We start from the raw sequence: 27,904 nt of genomic DNA on the forward strand, positions 1-27,904 counted from the left end.
GGTGCCCGCGGAGCCCGCGCCCTCCAGTGGCGCCAGCGACTCGGCGGCGCCTGCCCCGCTCCAGCGAGGCGCCAGGTTTAAACCGGGGGCGGGGAGGGGACGGACACGGGAACCCGGAGGGCGGGGAGGGCGCGGGAGATGCTGGGGGGCTGGGGGGGGGGCGCAGGGGACACCGGAGGGGGGAGGGGACCCGAAGAGCGCCCGGGGGGAGCGCGCGGCGAGCTGGGGATGGGGGTGGGGTGAGAGTGGGGATGGGTGTCAGGGAGGGGGCTCGGGAAGCGGGGTGAGGGTGGGGAGCGGACAGAGGAAACCCCGGGAGGTCGCCAGGCGGGGACGAGGAAGCTGACGGAGGGGCCGCGGGAAGTGACCGGGCAGCCCGGGGAGGACGCGTGGGGGCGAGGCCCGGGGCGGCTCCGTCGGGGCCCTCCCGCCTCCCGGGGGTTGGGGACGGCGGGTGCGCCCCGAGGGTCCTCCCCCGCCAGGTGTGGGAGGGGAGGGTCCCTCGCTTCTTCCCGCCCCTTTGGGGTTCTCTCTCCGCGGTCCTCCGGGTTCTGATTCCTGCGCGAGCATCTTGGTCCCCAGGGTTAGGGGAACCTCACGTCCAACACTTTAAAGTAGCCTCGGGGTTTTATCATGTGCCTTAAAAATGGTCACTTCTTCTATTTTTATTGATTTCAGAGAGGAAGGGAGAGGGAGCTAGAAACATCAGAACCTGTAACCCGGCATGTGCCCTTGGTGGGAATTGAACCGGGGACCCTCCAGTCCGCAGGAGGACACTCTATCCACTGAGCCGAACCAGCTAGGGCCAAAGTGGCCACTTCTTGGCCCAGTAACTCTACTTCCCTGAATATCTACTCGAAAGATTGTAACCCGAAAGGTGTCTTTTGAAATGGGAACAAGATGTGTTTAATCACAGAGAGGTTTCACTGTGGTGTTATCTATAATGCTGAAAAATTCATCTAAAGATATGGCAATGATTAAGTAAATAGTGATGGAATACCACGCAGCTAATAAAAACGTTTACTGGGTTTTGAATAACACGGGGAAATATACACGATGTAATGTTAAAAGGACAAAATTGTATGAGTAGGATCCAAAATGTATATAGAGTGTACACAGATCAAAATGAATGGCCACCTGGTGCTGGGATTACGAAGGATTTAAAGACAAAAGTTTCCTAAATGTTCAACAATAAGAATATATTTATTTTTATTGTGGTAAGCTATACATAACAGAAAAGTGACCATTTTCAAATACAACCCACTGGCATTAAGTATACCTGCATTGCCACCATCCATTTCCAGAACTTTTGAAAGTCCACACCCATTAAGCACTAAGTCCCCATCCCCCTTCCTTCTGCCCAGGCAGGTGCTGTCTCTGTGAAAGTGTCTGACCAGAAGGTATTGGCGCGAGCCTCAAGCGGATGGTCCAGACCTCCTGTGCATGTCGCACTTAGGAGCAGCACCTATATGGGAACCCCCCGCACCTCGACATAGGTGACGGGCCTTAAATATATAAAAATAGAAGCTTATTTGGGACAGCCCTGTAGCAGGCATGATCTTCATTTTACAGATGAAGAAACTGGGGTCCGGAAACGGCACCTGGTCAGACAGCCAGCACTGATATCCCTGGGGGTTTTGGAAACTGGACGCCCCTCAAAATAAATGTAAAGGGGGAAAGAACCCACACAGTACCTGCCGCTCAGTTTTGTGTTTTTGTACATGGAAGGCCACACGGGCCCAAACTGGGGTCATTTGAGCAACGAAATAAACCAGCGCGGGGTTATAACCCAGAGTGTAAACATCAGCGAGCTCACACGGATATCAATACATATGGAAGAAGTGAATAAAGCGGGGGGGGGGGGGGGGGGGTGAGGCGAGGCTCCTCACAGAAGAGTTCCAGATCATTTATGTCGCTGCTCTATGCGCAGGGACGTGTAGTCTAGCTCCCTGAGCCATCACTAAAATCATCTGCTATGCATGTTTCTGGTGGAAACGAATGTAATGAAAACAACACTATCAGTAACATAGAACAAAAGTATTGTAGTGTGTGTGTGTGTGTGTGTGTGTGTGTTGCCAGAGTTCTTTCTGCCATTAGGACTGTTGAGATCGTTGGGATTGTGTTGTAATTACTTTTTAAATTTAAACTTTTGGGGGCCCAAGGAAGCTTTGGATGAGAGGAAGTAAGCTGGCAAAGGGGATAGAAATCTGAGGAACTTTTAATTGGGTCCGTGCTTTATAAACTGGGGAAACCACGTAACTTCAAGTGTGTGCGTTCCGGCCCAGGAGGCGATGTGGGAAGTAGATAAAATACAGGCTCTATTTCTTGCTCTGCTCCTTTAATTAAAAATTCTCTTTCTGATGCTGACTTTCAGTCATTGCTGAGGAACAAAGAGTGGAGATGTTAACTCCCAGGGTTTCCGGCTTGCCTAGGAGGAGGATCCCAACAGTCAAAACATCGCAGAGGGTGGAATATTTTTACATAAACAGTGCTGAAGACCAGCGGGAAGACCGCTTCCTCTCCTTCTGTTTAGGCGGACCCTGCTTCCTGTTGCCGCTCCACCGAGGTTAGAAGTGCAAAACCAGTATGGCCAGGGCCATGCCCCCCGGCCCCCAAACCTGTGGGGGATCCCTTCCTTGCCTCTCCCCAGCTTTGGTGGTTTGCTACCTCACTCCAGGCTCTGCCTTGATCATCACATGGGCTCTCCCTGCGTGTCTGTCTTCACATGGCCTTCTTCTTCTCCTCCTCCTCCTCCTCCTCCTCCTCCTTTTCCTCCTTCTTTTAAAATATATTTTTATTGATTTCAGAGAGGAAGGAAGAGGGAGAGAGAGAGAGAAACACCAATGATGAGAGAGAATCATTGATAGGCTGTCTCCTGCACGCCCCCCACTGGCGATCTAGCCCGCAACCCAGGCATGTGCCCTGACCAGAATCGAACTGTGACCTCCTGGTTCATAGGTCAGTGCTCAACCACTGAGCCATGCCAGCCGGGCCACACAGCCTTCTTCTTATGAAGACACCAGTCATATGGATCAGGGCCTACCCTTCTCCTGCGTGACCTCATCTGAACTAATTACATCTGCAATGACCCCATTTCCAAACAAGCTCACATTGTAAGGTACTGAGAGGGTAACGACTTCAAAATATCTCTTTGGAGGGGGATGCATTTCAACAGGTAACACCAGCCTAAAACGTTTCTGCTCACTTTAGGTAGGAGACAGTGTTAGGGCCCTTTTCATTCCATAGGTCATTCTCAGTTCGGAAACTGGCATGTTCCATCCTAATTATGAATCAGTCCCCAGGCCCCCTCCCAAGGCAGCTCATCAGGAGTGGCCGCTGCTGCCGGTGGGAAGGGGGTGGGGTTGGAGGCTGCTGCTCCCGCTGACCGCTGACCTCCCTGTGCCCTGCCCATTGGCCTCCGTCCTTCCCCCACGGGCTCAGTCTCCACGCTGAGTGGGAGGGGTGGGAGGAAGGGACTCAGTCTCCACCCTGAGTGGGAGGGGTGGGAGGAAGGGACTCAAGTCTCCACCCTGAGTGGGAGGGGTGGGAGGAAGGGACGGGTCTGACCTGCTCTCAGGGCTGGCTCTTGCCGTCCTTTTCTTCTCATGGGTGTTTCCGGGGGTTCTTTGGAGAGTTCCACCTTGAAGTCTTCGTGTCTGCAGATCTCCTGATTCTGGCAAATGCAACTTGATTGGGGGAATTAAGTTGCAATTTCTTCAGGCCTAGAAAGCCAGCGTTCCTCCCTCTGTCTCAGGCAGCCCTTTGGGACAGCATCCTCCAGGATCCAATGCCAGCTCCCCTTCCCTCCTCCCTGGCCCACAGCTGACTCAAGGGCCTCCTCTGGCCACCAAAGCAGTTGGTCAGCCTCTTCTTTCTCTGGATGTCCTAGGTGATGGCAGACACACATGCACAGGGCCCCCTACTGCAGGGACACATACCCAGAAGCTCTCTGGGCTTCTCCTGGGAATTGGAGGGACCAGGAGATGAAACCTCACACATAGCAAGACCAGGGCTCTTCTCAAAGAAAGCTCACCCCAGTTCTCTCATTCTGGCCCCTTGTGTGTCCTCATCTGGTTGAGGTCAGCATCACTTCAGTTTGCAGTTGGGTGGGTGGTGGGGGAGCAGTGGGAGGGTGGAATGGAGGTGGGGGGTGGGGGTGGGGCTTCTTCTGGCAGGTGGGGTCCTCCTCACACTCCTTTGTATCTGTTATGCACATATCATTACGGAACATCAAGATTCCCATTCCAGTATTATCTTCCCACCTGCCAGCACACTGACCATAAATATAACAACAAAGCGGTTATTTACAAATTCTAAAGGTGGGTCCTAAAAATGGAAGGACCTTTATTAAACTATATTTTTTAAATATATTTTTATTGATTTCAGAGAGGAAGGAAGAGGGAGAGATAGAAACATCAATGATGAAAGAGAACCATTGATCAGCTGCCTCCTGCATGCCCTCTACTGGGGATCGAGGCAACAACCTAGGCATGTGCCCTGACCAGGAATCAAACCGTGACCTCCTGGTTCATAGGTCAAAGCTCAACCGCTAAGCCACACCAGCTGGGCTATTAAAATATATTTTTTAAAATAAACTTTATTTTTAGAATAGTTTTAGATTTACCAAGAATTTGCAATATTGTTTCCATAAACCCATTTCCTGTTACTATCTTACATTAGTACAGTGTAATTGTTGCAACTAATAAACCCATATTGGTGCCCTGACCGGTTTTGCTCAGTGGATAGAGCGTCGGCCTGCGGACTCAAGGGTCCCAGGTTTGATTCTGGTCAAGGGCATGTACCTTGGTTACAGGCACATCCCCAGTAGGGGGTGTGCAGGAGGCAGCTGATCGATGTTTCTCTCATATCGATGTTTCTAACTCTCTATCCCTCTCTGTAAAAAATCAATAAAATATATTTTTTAAAAAACAAACCCATATTGGTACATTATTATTAACTACTAGCGGCCTGGTGCACGAAATTCATCCATGGGTGGGATCCCTAGTGGCTGCTGGCTGCTGGCCGGGGCCTCCCTTCCCTCGGTTGGCCAGCCGGGCCCCGCCCCCTGGTAGAACTCCTGGTTGAACTCCCAGTGGAGGGGACAATTTGCATATTAGGCTTTTGTTATATAGGATAGTCCATACTCTATTCAGATTTCCTCTGTTTTTCCCTAAAGTCCTTTTTCTGTTCCAGGATCCCAACCACACACCACCTTCCATTTAACCATCTCCTTAGGCTCTTGGCTTGGACACTTCTCAGATTCTCCTCGTTTTGAATGACCTTGACAGTTTTGAGGTCAGGTATTCTGTAGAACATTCTTGTATTGGAATTTTCCCAAGATTACATTGGCTTATGGGGTTTGGAGAAGTGCGATTATAAAAATATATACTTGGCCTTTGTCCCACCCGGTTCCTGGCATGAAGCTCCTAAAACCCTGGGAATTTTCAGAGTGATAAGAGGTCTTTGTTTTTCATAATGAATCCTCTTCAATCACATCTGAGTTTAAGCTAATGAAGTGATAATTGCTGTGCTCCAATTGGCTGCAGGATGGGGGCTGGTAGCCAGAGGAACCAACCAAGTGATTAGTGATTTCAGCTCCCTCTCTGCACCCACGAGCCCCGTGTAGGCAAAGGGGTCAGAGCCTGGCGCTGTCAGGCGGGTCCGCTGGAGGGGGCAGGCTGTTCCTGAGTTGTGTCCTTCGTAGCAAACCGGTAACTGTAAGTAAAGCGCTTTCCTGAGTTCTAGAGTGTCCCAAGGAATCATCAACCCCGAGGGGTGGGGTGTGGACACCCACGACTGTGTAGTGTGCTGGGCAGAAACGCGGGGAGCCTGGCCGGCCCGTCTGTGGCCACGTCTGAACTGGGGAATAGGTGTTGCTGTTGGAAATGACACCACGTGTTTGGTGTCAGGAGGAGGAAACGTCTCCGGGAGGCGACCCTATTTTTACGGAGCAACGGGAGATACGGATCTGAAAGCCTGGAGGAAGGGCGTGAGCGACGGGAGGGCTGCATGCAGGAGGGTTTAAAATAAAGGTCTGCAGGGGCGCGTGGAGGGGAGAAGGCGGCACAAGAGACGCCTCGAACGGCTTTCTTCTTTGGACTTGTGGTCCTGCGTCTAACGGTGTTGGCAGCCCTCCCGGTGACCCCCGGCCCGAGCCCCGCGGAGGCGCGGCCGGCCGCGAGGGGGCGCAGTGCGCGGCGGGGACACCCAAGCGCACCCCCCCAACCCCCACTCCGCCCCGTGCCACTCTGCCTCCCCCGCAGATGAGTAGGTCCCGGCGCCGACCGGGAAGCGCCGCGCGGACGATCGGGGCCGCGGGTTGCACCCGGGAGGCCGGGAGACCCGCTCCAGCCGGGAGAGGGGGCGGGGTTCCTGGAAGGGCCGCGAGGGGACCTGGGGATCCGCCTCCCCGCGATCGCGATCCCGAGCCTGGTTCTGGCGCCGCCGCCCTCCGGGCTCCTGGTTCCGTCCAGGCCTCGCGTCCCAGGATCAAGTGTTAGGGGCCAAGGCCAGGACTGCCCCACCCCCCCACGCCGGAAAACACAGCTGAATTCTATAACCTGGGTGCGGGCGAAGGCTTTCTAATAACCCCAAACCCAGACGCCAGGAAAAAATAAAGATTGCTACGTTTGACAACGTCAGAACACAAAAGCCCTAGAGACAAGCAAAGCCTGCCGTCCATAAAGAGCTGGCACATTGAGGGAACCGAAGACCAAAAATCCAGTTTAAAAAAGGGCAGAGACATGCATGGACAATCTGCAGAAATTGGTATAAAACTGCTCTTAAACAATGTTCATTTCCTTCATGGCAGAGAAGTGCACATAACTGAGCCATCACTTCTAACCCTACCCATTGCAGAGGGTCAAAGCCATCGGTCGGCCTGTGGATGAGCAGGCACCTGATACATTGCCAGTGGGAATGCGAGATGGCACAACGGTACAAGGGCTTGGCAATATCTCACAAAATCAGTATGTATTTGCCCTTTGACCTGGCAATTTACGGCTGGGAACTCACCCTCAGGAAACACCTCCACCAGCGTGAAAGCATATGTATGTTCAAGGTTACTCATTGCAGCATCGTTTGCAATGACAACATTCTGGAAAGAACCTCAGGCAATTGGTTGAGAAAACCCTGCTGCCTCCACACCATGGAGGTCGGACTCTGCAGCTGTAAAAAAGAGCTTCATGATGGATATGGAGTGATTTCTAGGACACATTGATAACCTGAAAAGCTAAATACAAGAGTAATTTATTACGCTATTTTTTTTTTTTTTGTATAACATAAGGGGAAATATTGAAATATTCAAGTGTCTGCTCAATTCTGCAAAAACAAACAACTCAGGAAGAATAAGCTAGAAACGAATAAATTTAGAAATGGGTAAACTGGTTACCGACAGCGGGTGGCTGGGAATAGGCTGAAAGTTTAAGAAGAGGTGACCCTTATGGAAGCCAGACCGGTGTGGGTAGTTTTGACTTTTAAAAACAGGTAAATGTTTTAATATTCAAAAAATAAAATTGAGTCAACAAAGATGGGGAAACGAAATCTAAAACTGCATACCAATGGAAGTAAACAAATGAGGGAAACTGTAGAGTAAATTACCCACAGGACAGAGGAGGGAACCCACGCTGGTTCTGCACACAGCTCTTTGTGTACCTTGCATGTGTAAACAGCACACACACACACAAAACCTGCACAGAAACTTTGAGCTTTGTTTAGTTGAGAGTGATCTGGAGTAGTGATCCTGACAAGGTTTTTTCTGTGTGCTGTGAGATGAAGCCAGTTAGTAATTATAATGATATTGTGAGGAGGCAGGGTTCTCCCTGCGGGAGAGGGGATACCGATATGGAGAAAGGAAGGCAAGCGCTCTGTGAGCTGGAACCTGTTTCCTGGATCTGTCTGCTGAAAGCCTCATGGATGGCCTTCCTCCCATCCGCATCTTGGTTGCTAAGGACCATTCTCCAGGCTCCTGGGAGAAATGGGGCATTCAGGGCGGGCAGGGGAAGTGAAAGGAGAGCCAGGAGCAGGTTCTGCCAGCGGAAAGCAAGGCGATGGCCAAAGGATAGACTCAGGTCAGGACAACACAGGGGCCAGCTTGACAGGACTCCCAGTGGCCACATGTGGAACATTTGAGCATCAAAATGAGTATGGCATCCACGAATTATCCCATTGACTATGAAAGAGCCCATAAGTCCAGAGTGATACTAAAAAGCAAATAAAATTACAAGTACATAAATGGAGGTAAAAGGGACAGCTCTATTTTTTTTTTTTAATAGAGAGAGAGGAAGGGAGAGGGAGAGAGAGATGGAAACATCAATGATGAGAGAGAATCATTGATCGTCCTCCCGCACACCCCCTTCTGGGAATTGAGCCCGCAACACGGCCGTGTGCCCTGACCGGGAATCAAACTGGCAACCTCTGGGTGTATGGGACGACACTCAACCAACTGAGCCACACTGGCCAGGTCAGGGACACCCTTCTTTACAGCAGAATGCCAAGAATGAATGCTCAAGGAACAATAGAGTTCGGAAAGCTGCCATATTAAATGGATGCTAAAACGGCTGGGTGAAAGTTTGTTGGCCAGTAAGCTGTTACACAGTTTCAAAGCGTTACTCCTCCACCGATGATTAACTACAAAGGTGAAACAGGAAGCTATCTAGTGGAAAAGCTGGTGGATACCACCTTAACCATGTGATCAAAGTCAGCATCGCCAATAAGGGACGAACTGACATCATGCGCTGAATGCAACCACTTGGAAACTCAAGTTGAGGGACAACTAAAATATAATGGGCCTGACTCTTTAAAAATGCCAAGGTCACGAAAGACAAAGCCAGAGAGAACTTAGGGACGGTTCCAGATGAAAGGGGCCTGGAGAGGCATGACAACTCAGGAAATGTGTGCCTTTGAACTGGGAAACATAAATAGTATTGCTCTAAACGATGTTATTGGGGCAATTGGCAAAATGTGAATCTGGCCTGAAGAGTAGATATTATTAGCATTGGATCAATGTTAAATTATCTGACTTTTGTCTCTGCAATATGGTTACATGAAAGAATGCTGTTTTTTAAATTGACTTATTGATTTGAGAGAGAGAGAGAGATATTGATCTGTTGTTCCACCTATTTCTGCATTCATTGGTTGATTCTTGTATGTGCCCTGACCGGAGATACAACTCCAACACCTGAGCTACCTGGCCATGGCCCATAAGAGAGCTCTCTTGTTCTTAGGAAATACTCCCTGATGTACTTAGGGGTGAACAGTCATGATTTCCGAAACTTAATCTCAAATGGTTCAGAAAAGAAAATCAAGTCTGTTATACCTTGTACCACTGAGTGGATATCCCACTATTTGCATACTATGTTCCTTAGTATGTGGAGAATTTAAAATTTTGAACTAAAAAATTCATCCCCCTTATAAACCATGTTGCTATCAACATCTTCACAAATAGAATTTTTCTTCTTGAGTTGTTGTTTTTTAGGATAAATGCCCAGAGTTATGAATACCAAATCAAAGCGTGTCAGTGTTTTTGTGGCCTGAAGAAGAGAGTACTAATTCCAGCGGCCAGGAGGGCTGGTGTAAATAGAATGTTGTGTGTATCCCGGGAGGTGAGAGCATAGCCCACAAATAGCAGGCGATCGGAGCGCAGCTGTGCCAGCGACTGTGCAGAGGACTCTCGGATTACCAGGACGCCCACACCGAGCTTACCGAAGCCTTTTCGGTCAGCAACACCCCTGCCATTGTTCTAGACTAGGATCTAGTCCAAGCCACTGTGCCCTAAATTTAGACGTTGGACAATAAGGGACTTGTGATTAGCTGGCTCGTTGCCTCTAGAGCAGCGTTTCTCAACCTGTGGGTCGCGACCCCTTTGGGAGTCGAACGACCCTTTCACAGGAATCGCCTAAGACAGTGATGGCGAACCTATGACATGCATGTCAGAGGTGACACGCGAACTCATTTTTTTGGTTGATTTTTCTTTGTTAAATGGCATTTAAATATATAAAATAAATATCAAAAATATAAATCTTTTTTTTTTACTATGGTTGCAAATATCAAAAAATTTCTATATGTGACAGGGCACCAGAGTTAAGTTAGGGTTTTTCAAAATGCTGACACGCCGAGCTCAAAAGGTTCGCCATCACTGGCCTAAGACCATCGGAAAACACATATGTAATTACATATTGTTTTTGTGGTTAATCACTGTGCTTTAATTATGTTCAATTTGTAACAATGAAAATACATCCTGCATATCAGATATTTACATGACGATTCATAACAGTAGCAACATTACAGTTATGAAGTAGCAACGAAAATAATTTTATGGTTGGGGGTCACCACAACATGAGGAGCTGTATTAAAGGGTCGCGGCATCAGAAAGGTTGAGAACCACTGCTCTAAAGGATTCTCCTGACGAACAACCACAATGTGAAATTTTGTGCTTCCAGAGCCTCATAAATCTCCGAGGCAGTTGTGAAAATCAGTATGAATCTAAAATGTTTTTAAAAAGTGTTTGGGCCCTAACTGGTTTAGCTCAGTGGATAGAGTGTCAGCCTGTGGACTGAAGGGTCTCAGGTTTGATTCCTGTCAAGGGCACATACCCGGGTTTCGGGCTCTAGCCCCAGTAGGGGGCATATAGGAGGCAGCTGATCGGTGATTCTTTCTCATCATTGATGTTTCTATCTCTCTCCCTCTCCCTTCCTCTCTGAAATCAATAAAAATATATTTTTTTAAAAAGTGTTCGGCCTAAAAGACATTGAGTTGAAAAAAAAATAAAAAGAAATAAGGGTAATGGGAGTGTAAATTGGTATCACTACTTTGGAAAATGGTTCAGCGTTATTTTTAAACACTGAATTCTAGTTCGGCTCAGAAAGTCCTCTCCTAGTCCATACCCAGAGAAATGCCTGCCTGTGGGCTCCGGAGACAAGAAGGGGATGCTCAGAGCATCATGGTTTGTCAGAGCAAACGGGAAGTTACCCAGTGTCAGCAGCAGAGCAACAGCCAAACAAATTATGGTACAGTCATACAACAGAACATCGCACAGCAGTGAAATGAATAAAGAGCAGCTATGCACAATTATATGTATGACCCTTAGAAGCACTGCCTAGACAAAATGAAAGGTTCAGAAGTTTACTTCTTTTTGTTCATTTATTTTGTTCTTTATATTCCACATATAAGGGAAAGCATTTGGTATTTGTCTTCTATCAGAAGACCAAACGATACAACATTTGAGGTCCAAAGTTTGGGCTTATGTTTCAAGAGTCTTAGAAAGGTTCATTCACAGCCTTTGACCCACTTATAGGAGTGTAGCAATGCATCTTAAACAATGACCAGAACGGTGGCTACAACGTTCTGTGTAGGACTGTCCACTTCCGCATTATAGAAGCAAACCTGGGGGAAAACAGCCCAGCAACAGAAGACTTCCACGAATGTGGAACGCTTTACAGCCATCAAAGACCCTGTTCCTGAAGAATTGCTTATGGCCATCCTGAATTTCTTCTCCCCTGTTCACGGAAGCCTCAGCAGTGATGGGAGCCCTCAGCGTGAGGTTTCCTCTGACCTGGTGACTCTGTAGACCAGCGGTTCTCAACCTCTGGGCCGCGACCCCTTTGGGGGTCGAACGACCCTTTCACAGGGGTCGCCTAAGACCATCAGAAAACATATATAATTACATATTGTTTTTGTGATTAATCACTGTGCTTTAATTATGTTCAATTTGTAACAATGAAAATACATCCTGCATATCAGATATTTACACGATGATTCATAACAGTAGCAAAATTACAGTTATGAAGTAGCAACGAAAATAATTTTATGGTTGGGGGTCACCACAACATGAGGAACTGTATTAAAGGGTGGCGGCATTAGGAAGGTTGAGAACCACTGCCCTAGACCACCCACGAGCTCTTCCCCGGGTCAGACATGGCCCCTTCCTCCCAATGCCGGGTCTCCCCTTTGAGTGTGCCCTCCTCTTCGGGGGAGCCTTCTGTTGACACCCTGGGGCAGCCTGGGTCCCAGCACGGAATCCTGAATGAATTCCCTGTTCCGCCCAGAGGGGGAACTTCAAACCCTTGCCTGAACTCGGAGGCTCCAGAGCGCAGGGGCAGGGTTGACCCCTGAGGGTGCAGGAAGGTGTCAGGCAATGAAAGGAGGAGGAACATGGGGAGCAGCAACCCGCTGAGTAAGCCCAGGCTGGGCACCTGCCTCCCCAAACATCCCGCAGGAGCAGCACGACTCACACCTCAGCCGCTTTCACTATGAGCCAGGGATCCAGACAGTGTGTATATGTGTGTGTGTGTGTGTGTGTGTGTGTGTGAGAGAGAGAGAGAGAGAGAGAGAGAGAGAGAGAGAGAAGGGGAGGCAGGCACGTGGTGCCCACAGTGCCAGGAGGGTGCCACCTCAGAGGACTTTGGGAAGGGGTCGAACCTGGCCCAGCGTCTGGCGGGGCCTCCCAAGGAGGCGGCCGGTGGACGTTTGAGGCCAGACCTCCGGGCGGCGGGGGCGGGAGGCAGGCCCGGAGCCCGGGCAGCCAATGGCGGAGGCCAGCGCAGCGGGAGGGCGACTCCGCCGCCGGGCGCCCCGCCAGCGCGTCCAGCGGGGACAGGCCGGGCTGCAGCGCTGTCAGGATTTGGGGTGGCGGCCCGGCAGGGGGCCCCACGGAGGAGAATCCAGAGCTGGCCGTTCCCACGCCCTGTTTCCCACGCCCCTGCTGCCACCTGCTCCGTCCTTGGCGACGAGTCCCCCGCCCCCTTCGGGCGCTTCTCGGGGCCGATCGCCCACTCGGTGCAGGCGCAGCCGCGGGACTGCGAGGCCGGGAGGCCGGGATCGCGCCGGTGGGATCCAGGCTCGGTCCACAGGTACGTGCGGCGCCCATCGACTCCGGGGGGCCGTCTCCCTAGGAAAAAGGAGGTGAGAGGGGCGCGGTGCCAGGGCCGCGGCTCCCCGGGGCGCAGGCGCTTGCTGCCCGGTGGGTTTCCTAAGACGAGGCCAGATTCCGCCTTTGATGCCGCTGTTTACCCTCCCTCCCCCCGGAGATGTTTGTGGGAAGGAACGGTCTAACCCCCGCGTGCTCCTGGCTGCTCTCCTCACTCAGGGGTGCGAGCGGGGGCTGGGAGCACCTCCCCGGGGCTGACCGCCTGCAGAAAGCGGCTGGTTCAGCAGCTCCAATCCGGCTGCAGCGTCGGTGCGCGCTCGGCGTCCCCGGGAGCGGTCTCCTTCTCTACTGAAGGCGCCTTGTTATAAACACGGAGCATACTCAGCCCTGTGGCTGCTGAGTTGCTTCTTCACTTCTCTTCCTATTCCACCAGATTTACTGTGGTTACAAACCGCCTGCAATGCTTTCGGGTCTAAGAAGTGGGGTTTGCATAATCATTTTTTTAAAATCTCGGTTTGACCTGCAAAGCGAGGGCCACCAACAGGGGGCGCTGCCGCCTCGCCGGACCGCGCCCTGGATTCTCCCCACGGAGCCTGGGGGAAGCCGGTTCAGGGACCGCGAGGGAGCGAAGCTGTGGGCTGGGAACGAGTCCTCCCACCCCCTCTTCCCACCAGATTGCTTCCCAGGCCGGTGACATGTCCGGTAGCAAAGGGTGATCAGAGGCAGGGCTGCTTGTTTTGCTTAAGCAGCAATTGGCTTTAACTAAGCACGGAAGCGTCAGTTCCGAAGGGAAAATGTTCAGGTTGGTGGCGGGGGAAGAGAAAGTGCAGCTGTCATGTGACTCGTCTGCCCCTTTGCACGGAATTTTGGGCCACGGGGAGGGTCTCCGCGGGGTGGAGTCGGCTTCCCCGGGGCTCTCTCCCTGTGCTTCCCGCCAGGACACGGCCTAAGGGCCCGTTAGCATTTGACCCTTTCGGGCCCTTTGATTTCCAGCTGTCCCTGGAGAGCCCGCTGCTTGTCCCTGTGGTCTTTCCTGCCCCCAGATATGCTCAGGCCAGGGTTCCACCCAGCAATTCACAGGGCTGCAGTTTATACTCAGTTGAATAGTTTTTAAAAAATGTTTTTATTGATTTTAGGGAGGAAGGGAGAGAGGGATAGAAACATCAATGGTGAGAGCATCATTGATCAGTTGCCTCCTGCACTCAGGATCGAGCCCACAACCTGGGCATGTGCCCTGACCGGGAATCAAACCATGACCTCCTGGTTCATAGGTCCACACCCAACCCCTGAGCCACGCCGGCTGGGCCACAGCTGAATGTTTTTGTCCTCTATCCTACACACAGGGTCCTACTCTGAATTTTCTAATTAGTGTGATGGACTCCATTCAAAGCAGCAGCCCAGGCATTCTGTTGGGAGATGGCGTAGCCGGAAGGGGTATTTCGCCTGGTAGAGATTTCGGGTACCGCAACTGGCCCCTTGAGGACGGTTCTTAGGCAGACGAGCTTTGCTGTGCCTGGGAAAGGCATTGTGGTCCGCGGGAAAGGAGCCCCGCTTTGTGTGGGCCTCACAGCCTGAGTGTCCTGTGCTGTTACAGGAGGTAATACTACCCACCCCAGCGAGTGCCGAGTGCCGTGAGGGTGGAATTGCCTTGCCTTCCTCTTCCTGTTGACTTTGTGCGGGTGGCTGTTCCTCCATCAGAAGTTAGAGGTCACATACAATGAAGTTTCGGTCCACAGCGGAGCATGTGATGATGGTCCCCTAAAATCACAGTGGAGCTGAAAGATGCCTGTAGCTCAGTGACGTTAGCTGTCATAACCTTGCAGCTGCCGTAAGATACTCAGGTGCCTGTGGTGATGCTGGTGTGCACACACCCACTTCGCTGCCCGTGGTCTAAAGGTACCGCATGTGCAGTTACGTACAGTATGTAATACTGGGCAATGACTGTTACTGGTTCATATGTTTACTATACTATACCTTTTATCATTACTTTGTTTTCTTTCTACTCACTAAAATTCCTTTTTGCTGTGTAAACGGTATGCCATTACTTGGGCAGCAGAGCCACCCATCTCGTGATTGCCTCATTTATTCTTGTGCTTGATTTAATCTCGTGTTGTTTTATACAGCGACATGCTTACGGGCTGTGCCCTGTAGTGTGTGTAAGGGCACACTGTGTTGTTTGTACAACCATGGCATCACCTCAACACCTTTCTCAGAACGTCTCCCTCCTTAAAAGGGTACACTGGGCGCGGTATGCTCACCCTCCACTGGCACCCGGGATGCTCTAACTCCCAAGCTGTGGAAACAGGCGCCTGCCCCGGCCACTGAATGCATTCGTATGTGTGTGCGTGTGTGCGTGTGCGTGGAGGCGGGGGTCAGGCAATATTTGAACCCAGAATTCCTGACTCCAGACTGTCGCCTCTATTGCTTCACTATGCAAACTGCAGCTCACGCAGGCTCCATCCACCCGGGGCTGCTGCAGGGGTGGGGTGGGAGTTGGGATGTGTGCAGCTCCTAATGTTTTTACCTCACTTTGGTTGTAAAGGTCGTAGTCAATTTCCACATTCATTTATTTGACCTCCGTGACTGGCCCTTTAAGACCTTACTTCTGGAAATGGGACAGGGTCATTAGGAAGACAACAGTGTCCGTGGAGCAAGCAGAGCTCACCTGTTTGGGTGATTTAGACCTTTGAGGCTGCCGAGTGCTGAGTGCTGTGTGTGTATCTGTGTGTGTGTGTAGCTGACTGATCCGTAATGGCCCCAAGTGCAGGTCCTGTCTGATGGGCAGAAAACTGGTCACAGATGGTGATTCCCCTCCCCCAACCAGGAACAGATTCTGCCTGGGATGTAAGGGACCACTCCCCTCTGCTGGATGACGATAAATTTGCTCCCAATGAAGAAAATTCTGTGAGCACCTCTTTCTAGTGGCCAACGGAGTGAAACAGATAAATGTTACCTCACTTTACAAGTGGGTGTAGGAGCCAGTTTCCAAAACTTTTTATTAAGCACCTACTATGTGCTGGCACAGTGCTAAATGTCAGGGATATGAAGGTGAATATGACATTACTGCAAATCAAATCCTGGTAAAGTGAATCACATTGTCGTTGTATTGGGATCCCAGAATTTCAGAGCTTGAGGAGGAAGGTGGAGGTACCATCAACAGAAAGAAACAGGATTTGGGGTGGAGAGCAGTTGGTACTCCAAGAAGACCGAGTTCTAGGTCCACGTGGAAAGCAGGATGTGATGTCATGAACAGAGATAAAGAAATCAGGGTAAAGAGGTAGTTTGTGGGAGAAAAATGCATTTCGTTTTACTCATGCTGCTTCTGAGATACCAACAGAATATCCAAAAAGAGATATGCAGAGGGATGAGTATGGCATTGGAGGCTGGGAGAGGCCAGAGCTGGCAGTGAGGGCCTGAGATTACGCCCTGAGGGTTGGCCGCTAAAACCCGGCAGGCAGGCAAATGGAACCACCAAGGAAGAGAACAGGTGGGGGCAGCAGCTGGCCAGACTCACTCACGCCCAGCGGTTCAGAGGGTGAGAGACAGGCGTCCTGAGAACTGGATGGGTTAGTCTCCTCGGGCTAAGAAGGCAGCTCATTTCCCCACAGTCTGGAGGCTGGAAGTCCAAGATCAAAGTGTCGGCAGGGTTGGTTTCTTCTGACTAATAAACACACGTACCATAGACTGTCAAATATTCAAAGAAAAACTCTTCACATTTTGTAGTTTTTTAAAAACATATATTTTTATTGATTTCAGAGAGGAAGGGATAGGGGAGAGAGGTAGAAACACTAATGATGAGAGAGAATCATTGATCAGCTGCCTCCTGCATGCCTCCTACTGGGGATTGAGCCCACAACCCGGGCATATGCCTTTGACCGGAATCGAACCTGCGACCCTTCAGTTTGCAGGCCAACGCTCTTTCCACTGAGCCAAACCATTTAGGGCCACATGTTATAGGTTTTGCCAACAAAACCCTCATGATTTCAAATAAGTATTTCAATGACCTTTTCTCAGAGGGCACTTTAAATAGATGGTCATTCTTGAGTCCCTGGGATCTCTGAATATCATTTTATTTTATTTAAAAATTTATTTTTATTGACCTCAGAGAGGAAGGATATGGGAGAGATAGAAACATCAATGATGAGAGACTCACTGATTGGCTGACTCTTGCAAGCCCCACACTGGGGATCGAGCCTACAACCCGGGCTTGTGCCCTGACCCGGAAATCGATCCATGACCTCCTGGTTCATAGGTCAGCGCTCAACCACTGAGCTATGACGGCCGGGCTCTCTGAGTATCATTTTAAATTCACAAACTTGTCTAGCAGTCCAACACTGTTGTGGAGGGAACAGATTCTTTTATTTATAAAACAGAGACTACATACTTTAACTGCTAAAAAAACGAACTGTTTACAGTTACAGTTATTTAAACTTCAGCTTCTACTCATTCCTACTAAACTGGGATTTTTTAAATTTCAAAAACAAACTAATCCTTCTCAGCTCTGGCCACTGGCCTGTTCAGCATGCTGACTGCTTCCCACGTTCAGACAGAGCTAATGTCAATGTGATCGACTTCCTCTGGGGACGAGCTGTCATCTATTTAATGGGAGACAGGACAGCTTCTGAGGGGAGTGATCTTCTCTTGGTTCACACTCTACCTTGTCCCCAGACCATCACTTCTGGGACATGCCTAAGGGCGGGAGAGTAGAGACGGGGGTAACTGAGGTGGTCTCCAGTTGCTGGCTGGTGAGTGCACTATCTTCCCTGCAGTGACAAAGTCTCATTTTGAAATTCCTAATCTGTGGTCTTCTTCTCCACAATTTGGAAGACTCTTGTTAAGAGTCTAGACCAGTGGTCGCCAACCGGTGGTCCATGGACCACAGGTGGTCTGCAAGGCCCGAAAGGTTGGCGACCACTGGTCTAGAGTAACCCAGACGCAGGGAGTAACAGAGGTAGACTTTAGCAGTGCTTTTCAAACTTGAATGTGGTTGTGAATCACCTGGGGATTTTGTTAAAAAGTGCAGATATTGCCCTGGCCAGGTGGCTTGGTTGGTTGGAGCGTTGACCCATACACCAAAAAGGTTGCATTTTCAATCCCTGGTCAGGTTGAGTGCAGGAGTCAACTGACCCATGTTTCTCTCTCATATCGATATTTCTCTCCCTCTCTAAAATAAATGAACCAATAAATCAATAAAAGCATATCCTCTGGTGAGGATTAAAAAAAAAAGTGCAGATATTGACTTAGTGGGTCCAGGATGGGGCCTGGGATTCTGCATTTCTAGTGAGCTTCTAGGTGATACCAACGCTGCTCATGCCAAGGACCACTCTGAGTAGCAAGGGACTACAGGATGCGAATCAAGTACACACACAGTCGGCTCCCCTGATGCCTTTTTTAAAAAATATATTTTTTTATCGATTTCAGAGAGGAAGATAGAGAAACATCAATGACTGGCTGCCTCCTGCACACCCCACACTGGGGATGGAGCCCTCAACCTGGGCATGTGCCCTGACTGGGATCGAACTCAGGACCCTTCAGTCCGCAGCCCGACACTATCCATTGAGCCAAACCAGCTAGGGCTCCCCTGATGTCTTATTTTTTGCCTCCTTCCCCTTTTCCATTGCTATCTGGGGGCAATGAAGCTAAGCTCCATCATTTTAGATGTACAGTCTTGACCCCCACATTTTCCCATGATGTCTTCTCAGACTAAGACATTATGAGGCATCTAGGGGCCAACCTGGAAAGTTCCCATGCTGGCCGGAGGGAGTCATGGTGTCTGTGGGAAGGTGAGGTTGCAAAGCTCTTAAGGAACTTGGAAAAACTAGAGATGCTGTGACGGTCAGGGAGAAGAGATGGCCTCTCCATACCTAGCGGGGGTGGGGTGGTCCTTTGAGCTGAAATTCAGCAAACTTCAATGAGGCTATCTGAAGTGTTTGTCTAGGAAAACATTAGGGCTTAGCACGTTATTAAGCTTTTTCATTTTCTAATTTCTGACTGGTAGCCCTGTGTCATAATGGAGGGGCTGAGTCCCTCCTCATAGGGGCTCACTCACTTCTTTCTCCAGGGACACAGGTCTTGTTACTGTGCAGGAACCCACTTCCCACCTGTCACCGTAGGATCTGGCTTCAGCCCTGCGTACCGCTGTCTTCTATGTCTGGCCCACTGTGACGCTTCCCTTGTTTTTGAGCCCTTATTTCTTCTTGGAGTCTTTCTCTTTTTAAAACTATTCTTGCTGTATAGAATGGGAGAATTTCCTGTGTCATCTGACCAGAGGTGCGAGGTTCTGAAAGTGGGTATTCTATACCGCTATTCTAAAGCAGATGCGTAAAGGGTCAGGGTACTTGAACAATCTGTCCTCTGATGAAGGAGGACTTGGGAGTGGCACACTGCTGGCTTTTACTGTATGTTGCCACCCACTCATAGCAAAGGCGAGAATGGGAAGCAACGCAGGGAACGTCTCGGCTGTGCGTCCGCGTGGCTGAGGCAGCTGTTCTTCACTTGCGGTTGAGTTGCTCCACCTCTGGTGTCCCCGTGAGTGAGGGAGGTTCAGCGTCCTGTCCTCAACACTCCCTTACACGCTGCCTTCGAGAAAAGCGAGCCTCCACGGGAGACATCTCATCCCCGTCAGGAATAACTATGCTTCTCTGAGGCCCTCAGACGTAGGGGACAAGAACAGTGAGTCATAACTGGAGTTTCCCAAAACTGGCTTTAGGATGCTCACAAGTGCTCACGTCAAAGAACACCAGGCAGCCTTTTTACTCCCGATCTGTCTTTAACTTGTTTCCCGCCCTCACTTTAAACTAGCGTCCAGAAAACAAAGTATTATTGCATTGTATGAATTTACATAAGTTATGCTAAAATCCTTTTTGCAAGAAGCTCACCTTACTTTCCCAGCTGGACGGGGTGGAGGCTGTCAGCACGCTGTGACTCCCGTATGGAGCTGGTTAACGCCATACACATGCACAGCCCTGTCCTCCGTCAGCCTCCCACGCCCCAGGGAGGCCGGACCCGGGCCGACGCAGGCCAGGAGCCCCGGAGCCTACCCGCTGGTGCTCAACTTACTCATCACTCCCCTCCGCTCCCCCCTTTCCCATCACCACGTACCTGCCCATCTCCCCAGCCCGCACCCTTCTCTCTCCAGCACGCCCCCAGCCTACCCGCTTCCCCGCGGCTCCGCCTCTTCCGGCCGGCGGGAGGGCGGGAGGGCCGGCGACTGGGACAGGCGGAGGGGCGGGTCGGGGCGGGCCGGCGAGTTCGAGCGTCCCGGGCCCGCGCCCCTCCGCGGCCGGCCGGCCATGCTCATCACACTGTGCTACTTGTACCTGTGGGCGCGCTGGGGGCGCCGGCCGGCCGCGCTCGTGCGCATCACGGTGCAGCGGCTGCGCGCCTCGCGCTGCTCCTTCACTTTCTGCGTGGCGGCCGCGCGGCCCCCGGAAGCCAGCGTGTGCCTGAGCCGCGGCGGCCGCGTCTTCTGCGTCGGCGAGAGCCAGGTGGGCGGGCCGCTGCAGGGGCGCGGGCGGGGCGGGGCCTGCGGGGGCGGGGCCTGCGGGGCGGGTCAACAGTGGGGGGGCGGGGCCTTCGGGGCGGGTCACCAGCGGTGGGGCGCGGGCGGGGCCTGCGAGGGCGGGTCACCAGCGGTGGGCGGGGCCTGGGGGCGGGTCACCAGCGGTGGGGCGCGGGCGGGGCCTGCGAGGGCGGGTCACCAGCGGTGGGCGGGGCATGGGGCGGGGCAGCTCCGGTGGCGGGAAGGGCAGGGTACCAGCGGAGGGGGCGTGGCACAGTGGTGGGGGGGCGGGGCAATCCGGAAGCGCCTGCCTGGGCCCCTCCTACCTCCTCGCCTCCATCCCGCCCGCCCTGTGCTGTGGGGGCCTGGGAAGACCCCTCCGCACCCGGCGTCTCGGAAGCGCCCGGCCGGGGCCCCCTGCCCGCGATGCCCACGGAGCCGGGTTTAAGGGGAACAGAGATCCGAAAACGGACAGGCGCGCGGGGCGACTGCACGGACGCCGGGCCCTTGGCTTCCAGATAGGCGTGTACCTGTGCGGTCGCGATGGCCACTGGCACTGAGCCCGAGAGCGCTGCCCACTCAGGCTCCTGGCGTCCTCCCCTCCACTGCGGGCTGCCGTCTGGGTGAATGAATTCGGAGAAAGACAGCAAATTCTCAGCTCTCTGTCAGATATCTCCGAGGTGACAAAAACTGCCCGCCCTCGTCTCCAGTCAGGGTGTCATTTACCAGCCCGGGGGTTTTTTTGGCCCAATTCTTAGCCTGGTGGCTACACGTTCAGCCGCGCTGTGGTTTAATCTCAGCAAAAGCTCTGCTCTCCGTAAAAGGGTCAGTAGTTCTTCCCGTTCAGCTCTTGGAAATGGACTTGGTTCACAGTGCGACTCAGCGCAAATTTCCATTGATGTCACTGATACTGTTTTCATGAATGTTTCAAAGTGTTTTGCTTTTCATTGGCTTCTTGCCCTTTCCTTCTGGAAAGTTGGCTCATTTTTAACATTAAAATGAGATTTTCTATGTGTGTAAAACCATAACACCCGAATGGGAATTAAAACCTTATCTCAGGTCTTGAATATTTTGTTGGGGTTATGCTTAAGTATAGGATTGTACTGTTCTGCTAGCAAATCAAAAATGCCCTTCCTTGTTAGTCTGCTGCAGTGGTTCTCAACCTTCTGGCCCTTTAAATACAGTTCCTCATGTTGTGACCCAACCATAAAATTATTTTCGTTGCTACTTCATAACTGTAATGTTGCTACTGTTATGAATCGTCATGTAAATATCTGATATGCAGGATGGTCTTAGGCGACCCCTGTGGAAGGGTCGTTCAACCGCCAAAGGGGTCGTGACCCACAGGTTGAGAACCGCTGACCTAGATGCAAAGGAGTGACGTTCATTCACTATATACGGTGGACGCCTGAGGGCTTAATTCTCTCAAGGAACCCTGATTGAGAAACAAGTCCAAGTGGGGGAAAATGGACAGGTGGACTTTTCTATTGTGCTGGCTTTGCACACTGGATCATTTACTTTAAAAAATAACCTTTAAAATTTAGAGTGGAAATTTCGAATATTCAAAAATATTCAGAGGTGAATGTCTTTAATTTTCTTGAAAAAAAGTTTTACTCTTTTATTTTTTATCCTCACCTGAGGATATGTTTGTTGACTTTAGAGAGAGGCGGGGCTGGGGGGGGGGGTCGGTGGGGGGGAGAAACAGATCGGTGGCCTCTGAGTCCGATCCCTGACTAGGTGTCGAACCTGCAACTTAGTAGGAGCCCTGACCCAGAATGCAACCTGCAGCCTTTGGTGTTCGGGACGTCGCTCCAACCAACTGAGCTACCCGGCCAGGAGGACAGTTCTACTTTTGAACATCTCCATGACTTGATTGGTCTTCTGCTAACTTCAATGACTATAACTAAAGCTTTTCAGCCCTTGCCCACTGCTCCAGCCAAACCTGCCTTGGGCTTTCAAGGGATTCTGTGCCCCCAGTTCTTAGCATAGTTAACTTTGCCCCAGACCTTCAGTCAGATAGCACTGTCTCACCCGCCGGACCAGATGGGCCCGGCCTGCACTGTGCTGCTCTGTGCCCTTAGAGTTTAAATCACAGTTCATCTTTCTAGCTTTTCTTTTTTTTTTAATTGCACGTGCTTTTATTTTTCTTCTTCTTTAGATATGTTCTTAAAGCTGTAATGGCTGATGGAAATGCAAGAACAGTCCTCTGGGCTAGGCTTCTGTTAGTAACGTGCTTCTGTCTAATGGGATGCACTTCTGAGCCTCATTTTTTAAAAATATGTTTTTATTGATTGCAGAGAGAGGAAGGGAGAGGGAGAGAGAGGGAGAAACATCAATGATGAGAGAGAACCATCAATCAGCTGCCTTCTGCACACCCTCCACTGGGGATCGAGCCGCAACTCAGGCATGTGCCCTGACCGGGAATTGAACCATGACCTACTAGTTCATGGGTCAGTGCTCATCCACTGAGCCACACTGGCCAGGCTCTGAACCTCATCTTTAAAAGTCCCTCCAAGCCCTAGCTGGTTTGGCTCAGTGGATAGAGCGTCGGCCTGTGGATCAACAGGTCCCAGGTTCGAATCCAGTCAAGGGCATGTACCTCAGTTGCAGGCTCCTCCCCGGCCCAGACCCTGGTCAGGGTGTGTGCAGGAGGCAACCAGTCAATGTGCTTCTCTCACATGGATGTTTCTCTCTATCTTTCCCTCTCTCTTCCACTCTAAAAATCAATGAAAAAATATCCTCAGGTGAGGATTAACAACAACAACAAAAAAAAACACACGTCTTGCCCTGACCGGTTTGGCTCAGTGGATAGAGCGTCGGTCTGTGGACTGAAAGGTCCCGGGTTCGGTTCCAGCCAAGGGCATGTACTTGCTTGCGGGCACATCCCCAGTAGGGGGTGTGCGGGAGGCAGCTGATCGATGTTTCTCTCTCATCGATGTTTCTGACTCTCTATCCCTCTCTCTTCCTCTCTGTGGAGAATCAATAAAATATATTTAAAAAAAACAAAAAACAAAAAAACACACACGTCCCTCCAAGTTGTCATTTGGAGAGCTCCTACATGCTCTAAACCAGCGGTCGCCAACCTTTCAGACCTCACGGACCACCAGGTGGTGACCGCCGCTCTAAACCAAGCATGTCAAACTCGCAGCCGGCGGGCCGCATACCTCTTTTTCTCTATACAGTAAAGAATAGTAGCAGTAAGCCCAGATTGAGAATCAATTAGTTGCTAACAAATATCTGGAGATGTTAAAGCTGTCCTGAGTCCTAGAGGGGAGTTTGCAGCTGTTTGTCTAGCCCAGCCGTGGGCAAACTACGGCCCGTGGGCCGGATCCGGCCCGTTTGAAATGAATAAAACTAGAAAAAAAAAAAAGACCGTACCCTTTTATGTAATGATGTTTACTTTGAATTTATATTAGTTCACACAAACACTCCATCCATGCTTTTGTTCCGGCCCTCCGGTCCAGTTTAAGAACCCATTGTGGCCCTCGAGTCAAAAAGTTTGCCCACCCCTGGTCTAGCCCTAGTTCAACAAGAAACGCAGGTGAAGGTGGTCTGTAGGAGGGCACCAGATGACCTTACTTATATCCCACCTGGAATTAGCGAGGGGGGGGGGGGGGGAAATGTCCCGGATGTTGAGTTAAGGGGCAGTTGTGGTTTGAAGTGACATTAAATCCCCTTTTTTGTGTTTTCTTTCTCTCTATCCAGTCCATTGACGACTTGAACAAATGGGCCCTCTATCTTGTTTCTCCTCTCATACTTGAAGCCGAACACATAGCATTTGTGACGGAGAGCGTTTGGGTGCAGGGGGAGAATCTGCAGAGGCCGCCTTCCCCTACAGAAACCGTGAGTAACGCGTTTCTCACTTGTTTACTGTAAGGAAACTGTGTGTCTTAATTAAAACTGAATTCGTTGTTTTATGAGCGCTTTTTCCTGGCCTTTGTGACTCCCTTTCTTTCTGGATGTTTTGGGTTAAATGAAAATATATCAGTGAAATTACTTTCCCCAGTTTAAATTTTTTATTTTGTTGATCCTCACTGAAGGATATTTTCCCGCTGATTTTTAGAGAGAGTGGGAGGGAGGGGGAGAGACAGTGGATGTGAGAGAGACACATCAGTTGGTTGCTTCCCACACAGGCTCCGACCAGGGCCAGGGACTGCTCCTGCTCCTTGTGGGATTCGAACCAGGGACCCTCAGTCCACAGACCAACCCCTGCTCTATCCATTGAGCAAAACCGCCCAGGGCAAAACATTTATTTTGTTTTATTTTTTATTACTTTTTAAAACGTGGCTGCTGGAACAGGTGAAACTGCCTGTGTGGCTTGTTTGTGGCCCACACCATGTCATTGGGCAGCACGGCTCAGTGTCCCCAGGCCATTTAGTCCATCCTTACGTCAAACCTTCGAGGCTGGGAGTGGTCCTGAAAGAACGGGCTTATTGAGCCGTATGCTGGCAGAGAAGGACCAGGTCCTGGGACGTGCAAGCTCAACCACCAGCATCCGGGCTGGAGGGAGAAGGAGACATGTCTGCTGATTTCCAGCTGACGGGGCTGTCTCATCTCATGGGTTTGGGGCAAAAGATGTAAGTTGTTTTGAAAGAGTTTACAATGGCCACCAATAAGGGGAGGGGGAGGGGGTAGGGGAAGCGGCAGCTCTCCGAGAGGCATCTCCCAGTCCTGGTTGGTTGTGGGCAAGAGTCTGGAAAGTTCATGCATGAGCAGGGCGTGGTGGCGCCTGGCGGCTGGCATTTATTTATTTATTTTTAATAGCTGCCTAGGACAGTGGTCGGCAAACTGCGGCCCCTTGAGTGTGGCTCTTCCACAAAATACCACGTGCGGGCGCACACGTACAGTGCAATTGAAACTTCGTGGCCACACTCAAGGGGCCAAAGAGCCGCATGTGGCTCGTGAGCTGCAGTTTGCCGACCACTGGCCTAGAAGTTGATTCAAAGATTTAAAAAAAAAATTTCAATTGCATTTATTGAGGTGACACTGGTTAATGAAATTATGTAGGTTTCAGGTGTACAGTTCTATAAGACATCATGTGGATATTGTACTGTGTGTTCGCCACCCAAAGTCAAGTCTCCTGTCACCATTTACCCCCTTTGCCCTCTCCACCTCCCCACCCCCTTTCCTTCTGGTGAGCACCAGACTGTTGTCTGTGTCCAGGAGGTGGTGGTTTCTCACCCAGCCCCCCCAACTCCCCTCCCCTCCGACAGCTGTCAGTCTGTTCTCGGTATCTGTGAGTTTGTTTCTATTTTGTTTGTTAGTTTATTTTGTTCATTAGATTCCACATGTAAGTGAAATCAAATGGTACTTGTTTTTCTCTGACTGGCTTATTTCACCCAGCATAATACTCTCCAGGTCTATCCATGTTGTCGCAAAGAGTAAGTTTTCCTTCTTTTTTATGATACATTATGTAAATATTTCACAGCTTTTTAAAAAAATATTTTTTCTATTTTCTTTTTTATTTTTATATATATATTTTTATTGACTTCAGAGAGGAAGGCAGAGGGAGAGAGAGATAGAAACATCAATGAGAGAGAATCATTGCTCTCAGCTGCCTCCTGTACGTCCCACACTGGGAATTGAGCCCGCAACCCCGGCATGTGCCCTGTCCGGGAATCAAACTGTGACCTGGTTCATAGGTCGACGCTCAACCACTGAGCCACGCTGGCCGGGCTATCACAGCTCTTTTATCCATTTGTCTACTGATGGGCACTCTGGCTGCTTCCACCCCTGCCACTCCCACAGCAGTTAGCCTCATCCAATGCCAGCCCTCAGAATGGGGGACATGGGCAACAGCCAGCGCCCTCTTTAACAGTGAATCCAGAAGTTTCCAGAGTCACTTCTCGCATCACTTCAGCTGCAGGGAGCCTGAGAAATACATTCTGTAGCTGGACAGCGGTGGGTTCAGAGGAAATCTGGAGTTGTGTGACTACAAGGGAGAAAGGCAGACTAGATACTGGGAGATAATAGCGTCTCTGCCACAGGTGCCCCATTTAATCTACCTTCTAAGGAATCTCATGAAGATCTCACTTAATGGCAGTTTTGCTTAATTTTTTTTTTAATCATCACCTTAGGACACGTTTATTGATTTTTTAGAGCGAGAGGAAAGGATGGGGAGAGCGAGAGTTAGAGTGAGAAAGAGAGAGAGAAAGAGAGAGATATCAATGTGAGAGAGAAACATTTATTGGTTGCCTCCCATAGGCGCCCTGACCGGGGATTGAACCAGCAACCTTTTTGTTGTACAGGACGATGCTCCAACCAACTGAGCCCTTCCCAGCTGAGGTGCTTAATTCTTTCTTTTTTAAAAATATATTTTATTGATTTTTTACAGAGGGGAAGGGAGAGGGATAGAGAGTTAGAAACGTCGATGAGAGAGAAACATCGATCAGCTGCCTCCTGCACACTCCCCACTGGGGATGTGCCCGCAACCAAGGTACATGCCCTTGACCAGAATCGAACCTGGGACCCTTGAGTCCACAGGCAGATGCTCTATCCACTGAGCCAAACCGGTTAGGGTGAGGTGCTTAATTCTTAATTTTTTTTGGGGGGTGGTTGTTGACAGATGCCTACCCACCAAGGGTGCGATCCAGTTACCTCATTTTGTCTGTGATCAGAGTTTGGTGGGCCTTGCAGTCGGAGCTGGATTTGTCTGGAGCTAGTTTTCTGAGCGCCTTGGCTATTACACCGAAGTCCATTTCTTAGGTTGGGCTTCAGAACCTAATGAGGCGTTGCCGTCATAGCTCACGGTCTTCTCACAAAGTCTGCAGGCCTGTTCAGGTTGATTGCTCGGTGGGATTTTGCCTTTTGGGGGCCCTTATGAAACTATGTATGCACTTTACATCTCAAAAATCGTTTGAATTTGACAGTATCCTAAGATATTTAGTAGAAAATATCTTATTTAAGAGAGACTTTTAAACCTGATGAGATCTTACATTCTTTCACATTAAAATTTTTTTATTGATTTCTTTTTTCTTTTCTTTCTTTCTTTCTTTTTTTTTTTTTAGAGAGAGAGAGGAATTGATGTGAGAGCATAACATCGATCAGCTGCCCCCCCCCCCACCCCCCCGCACAATCCCTGGATCGAGCCCACAACCGGGCATGTATGTGTCCTGACTGGGAATCGAACCAGCAACCTTCCCGTCGCAGGACAACATCCAGCCAACTGAACCACACAGTCTGGGGCCAGCCTGTCACATGTTTAGGACGATACAACCCTTACAGATGCTGAAAGCGATACCTTTTTGAGTTGGGGCTCTCTCAGGGCTTTCACCGGCGCCTCCAGCCCTGCCATTCCCCGCGGCCGAGGACGGTGTTCGGCTGATGGAGCAGAGACCTCGCTGCCTGCTGTCATCCGTGCGGCCTGCAGTCACTTGCTCATGGCAGGACTCTACACCCCCCTTCTTTGAGGAACCCCTTTGTCGAGGGCCGCCCAGGGCTTCCTTCGCTTTGATCTTTGGGAGCCAGCCTTTTCTTTCTCTGCCCTGGTGTTTCCATCTCCGAGTGCAAACTGGAAGGGTCCTGTTTGCTTTCAGTCC

At 50.6% G+C, this 27,904-nt stretch overlaps 1 protein-coding gene across 2 annotated transcripts in view; it reads left to right on the forward strand.

Annotated features, from left to right (window-relative positions):
- The first annotated feature begins 12,743 nt into the window (after positions 1-12,743).
- The window catches only part of HLCS (holocarboxylase synthetase), a 157,817-nt gene continuing 142,656 nt past the window's right edge, over positions 12,744-27,904 (forward strand). Inside the window, exons 1-2 of one of the 2 annotated variants that reach the window (XM_070407214.1) lie at positions 12,744-12,848; positions 24,072-24,209. Coding sequence is in view for 1 of the 2 variants with exons in the window: in XM_070407213.1 (XP_070263314.1) it covers positions 20,158-20,352; positions 24,072-24,209 (333 nt within the window). In the remaining variant the exon portion in view is untranslated. Of the gene's footprint in view, positions 12,849-20,142; positions 20,353-24,071; positions 24,210-27,904 lie in introns of those variants that run through there. The other variant, XM_070407213.1, reaches the window with a different exon arrangement.

This window comes from Myotis yumanensis, unplaced genomic scaffold (genome assembly GCF_028538775.1).
Source record: "Myotis yumanensis isolate MYYU_CA2020_CCGP unplaced genomic scaffold, mMyoYum1.0.hap1 SCAF_2, whole genome shotgun sequence".
Taxonomy (NCBI): Eukaryota; Metazoa; Chordata; class Mammalia; order Chiroptera; family Vespertilionidae; genus Myotis; species Myotis yumanensis.